Raw genomic sequence first — 13,857 nt, 5'->3', positions numbered from 1 at the left:
GGGTTAATATCCTCATTATCCATTTTCTGTGGTAATTATACTGGTAATTATACTGGCAAGTTTGGGTTATGTTTTGGTAAAACTGATGTGCTATTCAGGGGTGTAGCCAATACGTGGTAATAAAAAAAATCCTAATTTGTAAAACCTTTTGCCTCGACTATTTACAGAGATTTCACCTCCATGCACACTGCATAAAGGATAGCTTAATAAAGAGGCCGCTCTCTCTTTTTATTCAAAATTGTAAAACGAGTGACTTCCAATTACACCACTACTACCTGTCGCTATAAAAGCATGCCATTTACAAAAATGGCGGATGGGCTTCCATATACCACCCATCTTTATAGGAAGTGCGTCATCACACAGCTCTACCAGCTCACAAACAGGCGGCAGTCGTGACAAAGGGGGGCGTGTGTTTTGTTTGGACTGTACCATTTGTACAAACTTACGGGTGGAGACAGCTAATAGCAGATTGTTTGATCTTAGTGCTAGGCGACTGCTCGTTTCTGCGAAAACGCCGGTAGTCTTACATTGCTGCGTATTTTCTGTTCAGTTTGCGTTACTAGCTTTCTGCACTGAGCTGTACGGGTTCGACTGTGAACTGCCCCGGCCCCTCCCCGGTCGCCTCCTGCAGCAGTATGTTCAAGAGAATGGCTGAATTCGGCCCGGACTCGGGAGGGAGAGTGAAGGTGAGGGAAATGGAGAATGTAGGCTTTGTGTTGGCTTAGAGAGCGCGCTGGTTATGTCGCAAGGTCAGGCTAGTGCTCCGCATGGTGCGGCCGTGTTATTAGGGCTGTGTGTGCCCTCAGTTGCCCGATTTACCCCCATAATCATCTGCAGTGGAACTTCCTATGTGCGCGCTCCCATGGAAATCAAGGGACGGGCCCATGAGAGAGAGAATGAGAATATATCTATATATCAGTGGAGCGGTTGTGTCCCACTAGAGACCATACCGTCAGGGGCAGTTCATTATCTGGGTGGCTGCTAACACCAGGGGACCATTGTCGCTCTATGTTGAACCATATAATGAATAAAAACTAAGAACAAGTATTTGCCATGGGATTAGGCACCTCTGTAAATAGAAGGAATGTGCCTTTAATACTTGGTGAGAGATTCAGAAAGCTAAAGGTATGTTACATGAGGCACCTTCTAGTTTATCTCTAAAGGGATCCTGTCATGGGAAAACATGTTTTTTTCAAAACACATCAGTTAATAGTGCTGCTCCAGCAGAATTCTGCACTGAAATCCATTTCTCAAAAGAGCAAACAGATTGTTTGATATTTAATTTTGAAATCGGACACGGGGCTAGACATATTGTCAGTTTCCCAGCTGCCACCAGTCATGTGATTGTGCTCTGATAAACTGTAGTCACTCTTTACTGCAATTTGGAGTCATATCGCCCACTCCCTTTTCCGCAGCAGCCTAACAACAGAACAATGGGAAGGTAACCAGATAACCACTCCCTAAGGGTGGCCATAGACATAGAGATCCGCTCGTTTAGCGATGTCACCAACTGAGAGGATCTCTCCCTGATATGCCCCCTAGGGCCCAACGATCAGGTAATAATGCATACGATACGGGCGGTCAGATTGCGGGACCACATAAATGCACAGATACGGGTGCAATGCGACGGGATTTTTTTAACCTGCCCGATCGAGATCTGGCTGACTTTTGTCCAGATCTCGATCAGGGAAGCCCTTCGGATGGCGCTACACATGGGCCAATAAACTGCCGACTATTCTGTCGGCAGCTTTTATCGGCCCCTGTATGGGGGGGGGGGGCCTTAACACAAGATAACAGCTGCCTGGTAGATGTAAGAACACTCAATAGTAATATCCAGATCCCACTGCGACACATTCTATTCATTGAATAGAAGAAACAACAGCCTGCCAGAAAGCAGTTCCATCCTAAAGTGCTAGCTCTTTCTGAAAGCAAATGACCAGGCAAAATGACCTGAGATGGAGCCTACACACCAATATTACAACTAAAAAATAAACTTGCTGGTTCAGGAATGAAATGTTATATTTTAGAGTGGATTATTTGCAGTGTAATTTAGAAATTAAAAACAACATAAAAATCATGACAGAATCCCTCTAACATTACCCCTAATCCCTTACAAGAAGCTGCTGGCTGTTACATTTTTGATGGATATTCTTCCAGGCTGGAGCCAGCAGCACTTATTGCATTGCCATGAGCGGATTCATAAAAGGTGTGCTCCTGGGCCGCTCCAAAAAGTTGCCTTTGAAACATGTCTTTGTCTTAATAATTTTTCAATAGTTTTCATGTTTTAAAATTATTTTGGAATTATTTGCCTTCCAACTCGTTCCTCTTGCAGTTTAACCTGGAAAATTTGGGCGATAGCAATTGGGTAACTGCTGAAATCTCCCATTGGAGAGCAGCCGAACAACAAGTTAAAGGGATTCTGCCATGGAATTTTTTTTTTTATTATTTTTTTTTTTACAAAATGCAACAGTTAAACCAAAACAGTAACAATAGTAACACCAAAAAATTAAAGTCTTTAAGCGGACCTGTCACCCAGCCATAAAAAGCCATATAATAAAAGTCCTTTTCAAATTGAACATGAAACCCAAATAATTTTTATTAAAACATCCATTCCATTTCTAAAAATCTCAGCTGTCAATCAAATATTACCTGCCCCTCCTCTATGCCGTAGGCAACAAATAACAGATGAGCTCTGTAGTATACAATGGGATTCTTCAGAACTTATCTTTTATCCATTTCGTATCCTGTGCTTGAATGGCTACCCAACAAGTGGTTTTTTTTCAGTTGTAATATTGGTGTGAAGGCACCATCTCAGGTCATTTTGCCTGGTCATGTGCTTTCAGAAAGAGCCAGTGTTACACTATGGAACTGCTTTCGGGCAGGCTGTTGTTTCACCTACTCTATGTAACTGAAGGAGTTGCAGTGGGACATGGATTTTTACAATTGAGTGCTGTTTTTATATCTACCAGGGAGCTGTCATCTGTTACCTTCACATTGTTCTGCTGCTGGGGGGGGGGAGTGAGGGGTTGATATCACTCCAACTTGCAGTACAGCAGTAAAGAGTGACTAAAGTTTATCAGAGCACAAGTCCCATGACTGGGGCAGTTGGGAAACTGACAATATGTCTAGCCCCATGTCAGATTTAAATATAAAAAAATCTGTTTGCTCTTTTAAGAAATTGATTTCAGTGCAGAATTCTGCTGGAGCAGCACTATTAACTGATGCATTTTGAAAAAACAAGTTTTCCCATGACAGTATCTCTTAAACAACAGGTACCAAACACCATTTTAAAGGTGAATTACCCTATTACCTCATCTCAAACCCTTATAGGAAGAAACTTGCTTTTTAGGTCTAAACAAGCTCAATTGTAGCATCACAGTGATGTTTTAAACCTTCCAAAAATTACTAAGCAAAGTACCAATAACTAAGGGCTGTGCAGATTGGGATGTCCACAAACAGCCTTAAGGTGGCCATACACGGGCCGATAAAAGCTGCCGTCAGGCCGAGTCGGCAGCTTATTGACCTGTGTATGGGGCTCCCAAATACAGTTGGATCGCGGCCGCATCTGTTCGTTGATACAGCCCCGCGATCCGACCGCCCGTTCCCATTCGTTAGGATCCGATCGTTGGGCCTCAAGGTGGGCATATCGGAGAGAGATCCGCTCGTTTGGCGACATCGACAAACGAGCGAATCTCTCCGTGTATGTCCACTTTAAGTTAGAATATATTTACAAAAATTGGGACTTAATCACCAATCGTGAACCCGTAATTTATACAATTTTGTAAGTAATCAGAACATGTCGATAAATAAAAAGGCAATATTTATTCACAACCATGCCGTAATACACATTTAAAATTTGTTAAAACCATGAGGTATTGCATGTGGGAGAAGGGATCCCTCTCATATAGGTGCCTATCCACAACACCCGATAAATATGAGATGTGAGGCAATGGCATGTACGATTAAATATACAGGCTAGCCGCCCTGGTAATATTGGAAGTGCACAGTAGAAAACAAATCAACATTTATCAATTACCACAATGTTGGTTGTTCATTGGCATGAGCATGAATTAATCCTGGGAATCCAAAGCTCTTATGATGAACAGAGTCATGTGTAACAACAGATTGTCCAATCTAGCTAGTGTTACCATGGACAAATATATTATTTGAAAATTCAGCCCGATCGGGCTGAAGATAAAAGTGCGTGTTTAAAAGTTAAAGTGAGCCTATCCCAGCTTTCCACAAATGGAAGCCCAGTGTAATGGTTGTATCAATACTCTGGCGGTGATGGCTGAATAAAATAGTTCAAGCTAATTACATAAAGTACCAATAGGCAATATATTGTAATGGCTCCAACGGCTGAATTAGCGAAATAGCAATCGCTGTGTCCCATACATCAGCTAAGTGAAGGTCGACACTTCTCCGTCCCGCTTGAGCAAGTAAAAAATAACTTTACAGACCGTGTGTCCAGTTCCACCGACCACAGAGCCACATCACATCCATTGGGTCTGCCCTAAAGCCATTTTGCCTTAGGTGTTATTTGTTGTGCACAACACAGATCCTCAGAGAGGGACCCCGTCTCCCACAGGCATCAACACGCCTCAACAGCCGTTTCACTACTGACTGTATCACAGTAATGTTACTATACACGTGAGCGCTAGGCAAATAGCCTCACAGCTGCTTCCACTTTATAGAATTTGGCAAGTAACTAAATGTAATTAACTAGCCGCTGTGCCCTGTATTTTTCATAGGTGTGATATAGGCCTTAGCCTTTCTAGTCTACTTATTTAAGAATCTGTGTATAGTCTAGTATCTCAGCTAATCATTTTTCTTTCATCTTTAAAGGGCGTTACAATTGTGAAGCCAATAGTGTACGGAAATGTGGCCCGTTATTTTGGCAAGAAGAGGGAAGAAGATGGCCATACCCACCAGTGGACAGTGTATGTGAAACCATATCGTAATGAGGTACTAATTCAGTGCTGATAAATGTGACCTTGTGTATTTGCTGCTTAAATATATAATATATATTGCCTTGAGTGGGACTAGTAAGGCGAGTCTTTGAAAGAAAAGCACCTAGAAGTACTTGCAGGTAATGGATTTAGCTTTATTAAGCAGTGCTGTCTGCAGCAACCACAGCCAGTAAGGGCAAGGGCACATCTGGAGATTCTGGGAGATTTAGTCGCCAGCGACTAATCATCTCTTCTTTGGAGTGACTAAACTCCCCAAACTGCTTCCCCGTGTCTTCCGTCTGCTTCAATGAAAAAATGCCTGCGCCAATGCATTTGCCGCGCTTTCATGAGGAAACTTCGGGCGACTTCAGAAATGGAAGTGCTGCGAGTGCATTGGCGCAGGCGTTTTTTCATTGAAGCAGACAGAAGACACGGGGAAGCAGTTCGGGGAGATTAGTCACCCCAAAGAAGAGTCGATTAGTCGCCGGGCGACAAAATCTCTCCGAATATCCAGGGCTCATTTATTGATTCACTCGTTTTACTGGAAATGCAACATTCTTTTTAAAAAGATTCTGCAAGTTTTGAACCACATACTGGAGCAACAGTGTGTTGTATTGTTGGACACCTAGCTATCTTCGGTTAGCCTTTAGTTACCCATTTATGGGGGGCTGGGCAAGACAGTGTGTCCTGTTTCTTTTTTAAAAAAAAAAGTAGCTGAGTAGGTGGAGCCTGTGAATTGCACAGTGTAAATCTATTAATGAACTGTTTGAATATTTCATTGTTAGGACATGTCTGCATATGTGAAGAAAATCCAGTTTAAGTTGCATGAAAGCTATGGGAATCCTTTAAGAGGTAACCGTTCCGCTGTATTTGTGCACATTGCTAGATAAGGACCTTTCTGCAAAATCTCAATTTTGGATGTTTTGTTTTTCAGTGGTCACCAAGCCACCTTATGAAATTACTGAGACAGGATGGGGTGAATTTGAGATCATCATAAAAATATTTTTTATTGATCCAAATGAAAGACCAGTAAGTATTTTCTGCACCATTGTAGTTATTTAAATCAAAAGTGTCTATTTATTAGAATCCTAATAGTTATCAGGATTCTCAATATCATGAATGGCCTTTTGCTATTCCAAAGATACCAGGGCTATAGAAGGAACTTTTCAGGTGTTTGCAGAGAGCAACACTGTTCAATGTTCAGGTGTTTGTGGTTCAGCATATGAAACACTCACCACATTAGTATCAAAATAATCAGTGTCTGGTTAATAGTCCGATAGTGTGTTTTGTTTCAAATTTGGTCTGAATGTTTTTCTTTTTGCTTTCAGGTTACACTCTACCATTTGTTAAAGTTGTTTCAGTCTGACACAAATGCAATGTTAGGAAAGAAGACTGTGGTGTCTGAGTTTTATGATGAAATGGTAAGAAAACTGTTGCTATGTATGTAAAACAGGCCCTTGCTGTATCCAAACACAGGTTTAGATCCAGTTCAGAAGTACAACACAGCCAATAATAAGCTAACTTTCATTCACCAAACTACACTAAACTAGACAAACACTAGCATAAGGCCTGATATTTAGCTTATGCTGAATGTATATGTATATTGTGCTTTTCGGATAATGCCTGGATTTTGTTTAAAAAAATGAGTGTTTTAAAATAATGCAAATATCATGCACTGGTAAAACTGATGTGCTTGCTTCAGAAACACTATTATAGTTCATATAAACAAGCTGCTGTGTAGCAATGGCGGAAATTGAAAAAAGACTATATGGCGCAGGTTAAATAGTGGACAACACCATTATGTTCTACAGAGCTTATCTGCTGTGTAACCTGGGCCCTTTCTTATTTGAAAATGGCTGCCCCCATTGTTACACAGCAATGTTGTTATAACAATATTCGGTTCGGGATTCAGCCTTTTTCAGCAGGATTCAGATTCCACCGAATCCTTCTGCCCGGCCAAACAAAATCCGAATTTGCATATGCAAATTAGGGACAGGTAGGGATACTTTAATATGTTTATTTTTTATTATCCTCTCTAGATATTCCAGGATCCTACAGCTATGATGCAGCAGCTTTTAACGACATCACGGCAGTTAACACTTGGTGCATATAAACATGAAACAGAATGTGAGTAATATTTATTTCTCCTGTGCAGCAAAAACTTGAAAATGTGTGGTCTTTCCTTCCATGTCTTTGTATGGCAGGTGGAAAAGTATGTAATACATATACAGAAACTGGATTTATCATATTTGGCTGTACTACAGTTATCCCCTGACTGAATGAGGAAAGTAACGTAATGGGTTTTCTCTGTCGTCTTAGGGGGACACACGGAACGATGGGGTTAAGCTGCATCCTCCAGAGGCAGGACACTTGAATATTAATTAAAGGGGGCATGGCCAGTGTGGCTCTACCCCACACACTGTTGCTTACTCTTCAGTTTTTCAAGTGTCCTGCTACCAGGAGGACGGACATCTCAGAGAAGCGAATGAGTCAGACACTGGCTGACACCAGGGGTGATACCCTAAGCAGGGGTACCTGTTCTTAGATTGGTTAGTCCCCAACGTGTCCAGTCCACCGGGGTCTTCTCTCTAGCCTTGGGCTATACGCGACCACCCAGATGTTTTCCTGCATCCTATAGTAGTAAGAGCAGACGGTCTGGCCGCTGTTGATGGTGGGTAAGTGCACAGGGTCCCACAGCACTCTGTCTCCTTACCTTTATGCTTGACGGCTCCTGGTTCCTGCAAGTTCCAGACCCCCGCTCCTCTGCTCAGGCCCCTGCCTCAGGAGTACCCGTTACTTGCCTCTTCTAAGCAGGCAAGAGCAGGGGGGGATTTTCAGCCGCATGACTAGTCTGCCTGGTATGTCGCGCTATGCTAGTGTCCAACATGGAAAGGACTGGAGTATGAGGGCAAGCGGATGCATTTTGGGGAAGGGCTGGGTTACCTTGGCACCATTCAGCACTCGTGTGCCTGGGTGGAACGCACATTGCGTTTCAGGCGGCCATTTTGCTGACGGGGAGCCATAAGCACAGGCGTGCATCTGTGCACAGGCGCACAGCAGAGGGCACGCAGAGTTCAGAGTGTGGCTCATCAGCATTCCGAGCTTGTTTTGGGAGTCGGTGCAGAGCCCCCCCCTCCTCCTCACACCACACTTGCCTACCAGTCCGCTTCTCATATGGCAGAGGTAGACCAGAGACACTAGTCTCGCGGGGGGGGGGGGGAAGAATATTCCCTACTGCACAATACTTATGTCTGTAACAAGTGCAAGGCCAAAATACCAGGGAGCCAAGGTTAGCCTTGTGTACAACCTGCTACAGGACAGGTAGATACACACGCCTCAGGTGGCAACCACAACCCAACTATGGCGCGTCTGGAGATAAATTCTCCCACATGCTTGGGGGCCTGGACCTCCAGATTCTCTATGAGCAGTTGTACTCACAGTCCTGGCATCCCCACAGGGCATGTCTGCCATTGCATTACCCTGGGCAAAGCCTTAAGCAAAACTTTGCCACAAGACAGCTAACGCAGTCGCTCGGGCACCTTAAGGGTAACGACTACCGGAGAATAGGCACCCTTAGGCTATGTGGCACACCAGTTAAGGCACCCATTTCACAACCATGGAGTCTTACCAACCCTCCTCACAAGGGCGAGGTCCCTTCCTCTGATGATTCTTCAGGGAAAGAGGAAGATAACCAGGAAGACTACAAAGAGCCAGACCAATATTCATAGCATTAGTAAAGGGGTGCTTGAGGTACTAAATATTCTCAATTACCTAAACAACCAAAGAGAAACTACACGTCTATTCAAGAGACAACGCAAGTCAACAGTCTGTTTTCCATAGCTTGAACAATGCCTTGACATAATACAGGATGAATGGAACTCAGAACAGAAGTTCCAGGCTAAAAAGAAATGGCCAAGTCTTATCCTTACCCTAAGGAACTGCTTGATAAGTGGCCTCATCCCTCGGGGATGGATGCCCCCTGTCTCAAGACTATCCACGTATATCACCTTATGGTCATTGATGCTGCAGCATTTAAAGATTGACAGAGCGTTGGAAGGGTTCTTAAGAACCTTCAACTCTTCATTAGGTTAGCACGGCGCCCAGCCTTGCTTCCGCCTGGGTATCCCGGGCCATACAAGCATGAGTCTTTTATCAAGAAGATCCAGGAGGGAGTACCTAGAATGGAAATTCTGTCATCTGTACAAACAACAGCGGAGTAATCATCTTATCATCAATTACTGATCGCACATCTGCCCTGTTCATAGCAGCACGCAGAAGACTTGGCTAAGAATGGATCGGCGTACCGTAGCTCTAAGAAACTTCTTGGCCTGTTTAGGGCAACGACTATTTGGAGAAGTCCTTGAGAAAATTATTCCCAAGCAACAGGGGGGAAGAGCACCTTCTTTCCACAGAACAAGAATTGGTCCTAAACACCGACAGGAGGTGGGAACATTTTGGGGCCAAAGTGGAGGCTTACTGCGGTGAAACACTTCTCCCCAACGCTTCTATCTTGCTCCAAGAACAGTGACATGGGTTGTACCCTCTGGAAGTCCAACAAACTTAATCTCAAGCCTTCAGCTGACAAATCCGCTTCATCTTGACGGGTCACCCTCTCCGGAGTTGTGGGAATTGATGGGGACAAGTTACTACGATTCCGGTAGGTATCGACTCATCACTCTTTGGAGGCCACTACACTCTGGAATTTCCTCTTCTCCAGAATCCCCTCCAATCCCAGCAAGGCACAAGCCTTCTTGGATTGCATAGCCAAGATGGAAAGGGCTGGAGTAATAGTAGTAGTTCCATGGCCCAGATTCTCTGGGTCTTATTCCAACTTGTTCATGTACAGTTCATTCCTACCCAAGGTAGTGTCTCCCTTTCACGTAAATCTAGAGTTCATAGTGCCCTCTCTGTGTCCAGATCCGAAGTACGACAAGGAAGCCAGCTACATAGTCTAGATGTGGCAAAGCTTGTCAATGTTACTTAGAATGATCAAAAGCCCTTTATTGATCCCAATCTCTGTTCGCGCTTCCATAGGGAACATGCAGACGACAGACAGCCTCAAAGACATCTACTACTCGTGGATCAGAGTAACAATCAGACAAGCCAAGCTTTCCAAAGGGAAAAACGCCACCAGAGGGAATTCGGGATAACTCCACAACGGCAAAGGGAGCCCCCTGGGAGGGGCGCATTCTGCCTTCTGGAACAGGTCTGAAGGGAAACTACCTGGTCATTCACAACTTCACAAAAATTTTACAAGATTGACACCTATCCCTCATCCAAGGCCTTCCTCGGACGCTAGGTGTGCTACAATAAACATTCCAATTAAGCTCATTCCCACCCCATTTTTTGGGACTGTTTTAAGTCCCCATCGTTCCCTGTGTCCCCCTAAGACGACAGAGAAAACAGGATTTTTTGTTACTCACCGTTAAATCTGTTTCTCTGTAGTCGAAAGGGGGACACTGGTCTTCCCGCCCCATCAGACGAGCTATTAACCCTGTTGGTCTAGTCCAGAATAGTTACTTGGTTTACCAGTTCTGTCTGAGTGATAATATTTTATTCTGTTAGCAGTCTTTGGGACAAACTGAAGAGTAAGCTACAGTGTGCGGGGTTAAGCCTCACTGTCCACGCCCCCTTTAATTAATATTCAAGTGTCCTGCCTCCAGAGGATGGAGCTTAACCCCATTGTTCCCTGTGTCCCCCCTTTTGACTACAGAGAAACGGATTTAACGGTGAGTAACAAAAAATCGTTTTTTTCCTTGAGTCTGATCTCTGCCTTCTGATTAGAAGCTGCTCCCTTACATAAGTACCGGTTCTTTCTTGGTGACTGGGTAAAATGTGATTTTTAGGACTGAGTAAGTTTAATTCTAATGCAGGCTTAGGGAAAGCTGGGAGTTTCATGGGATCACAGGAAGTTTATCAGGCATGATGAAGTCAGCCAATGAGCCAGTCATCTTTATTTAAGAGCTGCATTTGATCTCTGAACACAGATTAGCTTCTTACTTTTTTTTTCTAGTTTCAGAGTTAGAAGCAAAGACCAAAGAGATGATGGAAGGTGCAAAGAAGAAAACAAGCTTTGAAATCTCTGAATTGAAAGAGAGGTTAAAAGCAAGCCGAGAAACAATAAACAGCTTGAAAAATGAAATTAAGAAACTTGAAGAAGATGATCAGACTAAAGACATTTGACTAAATCTTTAGGTTTTTCTTCCCCTAGCTGTTAGATGTAAAGTATTCATTTTCTTGCTGTAAATATGTATATTTTGCTGTAATCTATATAAATACATTTTGCTTACAACAGTTGTTTATATTCATTATGGGGCAGTCACTAATTGCTCTTAAAACACATGAGTTGACTGGTCGGAAAGGCCTTAAAGGGGATTTAAACTCTTTCTATTAAGTTAAGGGAATCCCTAAAAAGTGCAATATACATGTTTTATTTTATTTTTACTGTTGTAAAGATAAAGGATCAGGTGTCTTCAGCTCTAAAAGGCAGCCTCAGCCAGCCCTACTTCATCTGTTCTAGAAACGTAGGCAGTTGCCGGCCCTCCCTTTCTCTCACTGCAGCCAGAGCCAGTCGGAACAGACTACACAGGCAGCAATAAGCATGCTTGCCTCTGATTGGCTCCTGCTGCACAAATGGGACTGAGCAGTAGAAGAGGGATTAGGTTACAGCAGAAACGAAGCAAGAGGTTGCCTGTGGCTGCATGGGAAAACAGATTCAGTATATCAACAACAGTAAGAATAAAGTAAAGCATGTATTGGAAAGTTGCTTGTTTTTAGGGATGAGAATCCCTTATTTAATAGGCTTTACATCCTCTTTAAACTATCACCAAGCAAATCCCAGCAGAAATAAACGACTCATTGTTTCAACATTTGCTATATAGATTCTGTATGGCAGAAAGGCAGGTGAATCTTTAAGGCAATTCATATTTTGCCCAGAAAATATAAACTTGAGCAAAGTTGTATCCAAACACAATTATACGTGTGACATGTTATCACATTGTTATTAAATGAAAGACAAATTACATACTTTTTCATATTTGCCCATGAAACAATCATAGGTGGGATCATCAAAACATCTTTTTAAAAGACACCCCCCCCCCCCAACTTCTGTCCCATTTTGTATAGGGGGTGATGCAATGAATAAACGTGGGAGCACTTACCGGTCAGAGTTCAGCTCCAGCATTCTGCACAAACACAGCGATCCCACACAGCCCAGGTTCCATATAGAGCACAAGAAAAAATGGAGCACCAGAGGAGCCGATTATTAATCCGTTAAGATATAGAAATTTATTAAAGGCATGCCCAGAACATATTGTAGGCTGCCCACTTGATGTGTTTCGTGGCTACTGGCCACTTCCTCAGATACTGTAGAGGAGGTGATGAACCCACATCTTCCCCATTGTGTCTGGGAACAGTATTGCCAAATATGAAATTGTTTTAAAGTAATGAAACTAAAATATATTGTGGCCCTCCACTGGTAAAACTGGTGTTTTTGCTTCAGAAACACTACTATAGTTTTACTAGTGCAACACTTCATTTTTTTGGTGTTCACTGATGTGGAGGATAGCAAATTCCTATTCCATCAGTTTTCCCTGGTTACATTTAATTGCTGTAGTTCCTATATACAGCTGTGCTAATCTTTCTCTCTGTATGAAATGCTGTTTTGCATTGGCTTTAATCAGCAGAATGCATCTAAGCTAGCCATGTCTTTCCACATGTGGGTTTGACCAGAAGTCATAGTTTATTAAATGAAATTGTTTTATCTCCTCCAATGATCACAACCAATTTGAAAAACCCAAACCCAAAGAAATATACAGGTGGTCTAAAGTCTGTACCTGCACCAAAAAAATCAGATTCTTCTTGTGCTTGAAACAAGGCAGAACTTTTTTGAGGTTTGGGTTTTTAAATCCATTCAGGAGACTCCAAGGCTTAAATACTTCAATAGTACACAATTTTCTCAATCGGCTACAGGCTCTTTGCTATGGATGGACTGTACCTCAATGATGATGGTGCAGATGTTTTGGGGGAGAAGATGGTTAGAGGAGATTTTAAACTAGACATGGGGGGGGGCAGGCTTCAGTAAAGGATTCCATGGAAGACAGGTTATATGAGGTAGTGGGAAAATGGGGGAGGGGGATATGGTTGGACAGGGAGGACCACATGTCATACATTACAATATGGTACCAGTTTTAAAAGTATGCTTGCAAATGCAAGGAGTCTGACTTGTAAAATGGAAGAGCTGGAGGTGCTGGCAGTGGAGGGGAAATGTGATGTGATTGGTGTGGCCGAAACATGGCTGAATGATTTGCATGACTCGGCAGTTAATATAAGTGGCTATACTTTGTTTAGGAGGGACAGAGGCAATAGAAAAGATGAAGGTGTATGGCTGTTAGGCAGGATTTAAAAGTGTATATAAAGGAGGAGTTAATGTTTGAAAATGAGGGGGCAGAAGTCTTATGGGTGGAGTTCTTTGCTGATTGTAAAGAGTCCAGCAAATGAATTGTAGGAGTATGCTATAGACCAGGGATCCCCAACCTTTAGAACCCGTGATCAACATTCAGAGGTAAAAGGAGCTGGGCAGCAACACTAGCATGAAAAATGTTCTTGGGATGCCAAATAAGGTCTGTTATTGGCCATTTAGTAGCCATATGTAGATTGTCAACCTACATTGAGGTTCTGTTTGACAGTACACTTGGTTTTTATACAACTAAAACTTGCCTCCAAGCCAGGAATTCAAAAATAAGCTCCTGCTTTGAGGCCACTGGGAGCAACATCCAAGGGGTTGGAGAGCAACAGGTTGCTAACAAGCTACTGGTTGGGGATCACTGCGTATAGACCCTCTAATGTAAGTGACGAGGAGGAGGCGAAGCTCCTGATGTAAATAGAAAAGACTGAGGAAGGTAATTTT

General features: G+C 43.0%; 1 protein-coding gene across 2 annotated transcripts; it reads left to right on the top strand.

The window, feature by feature from the left end:
- Positions 1-453: 453 nt before the first annotated feature.
- yeats4.S (YEATS domain containing 4 S homeolog) lies at positions 454-11,241 on the top strand. 2 transcript variants are annotated; one of them, NM_001089937.1, is given in 7 exon segments: positions 454-686; positions 4,846-4,965; positions 5,735-5,801; positions 5,884-5,978; positions 6,278-6,370; positions 6,989-7,076; positions 10,963-11,241. In NM_001089937.1, coding segments are annotated over 7 exon segments (684 nt in total). In that variant the 5' UTR covers positions 454-635; the 3' UTR covers positions 11,133-11,241.
- Positions 11,242-13,857: the final 2,616 nt, after the last annotated feature.

This window comes from Xenopus laevis, chromosome 3S (assembly GCF_017654675.1).
Source record: "Xenopus laevis strain J_2021 chromosome 3S, Xenopus_laevis_v10.1, whole genome shotgun sequence".
NCBI classification, from domain to species: domain Eukaryota; kingdom Metazoa; phylum Chordata; class Amphibia; order Anura; family Pipidae; genus Xenopus; species Xenopus laevis.
Note: the sequence above shows the minus strand (reverse complement) of the source record. Positions and strands in the feature narration are given on the sequence as shown.

What these genes read in the sequence shown, in the direction of transcription:
- yeats4.S (XM_041587557.1), top strand. Translation starts at nt 1,054, where the DNA reads ATGGGATTAGGCACCTCTGTAAATAGAAGGAATGTGCCTTTAATACTT. An exon ending in AGAGATTCAGAAAGCTAAAG is followed by an intron (nt 1,126 to 4,845) that starts GTATGTTACATG and finishes TCATCTTTAAAG; the next exon opens with GGCGTTACAATTGTGAAGCC. An exon ending in CTGAGTTTTATGATGAAATG is followed by an intron (nt 6,371 to 6,988) that starts GTAAGAAAACTG and finishes TATCCTCTCTAG; the next exon opens with ATATTCCAGGATCCTACAGC.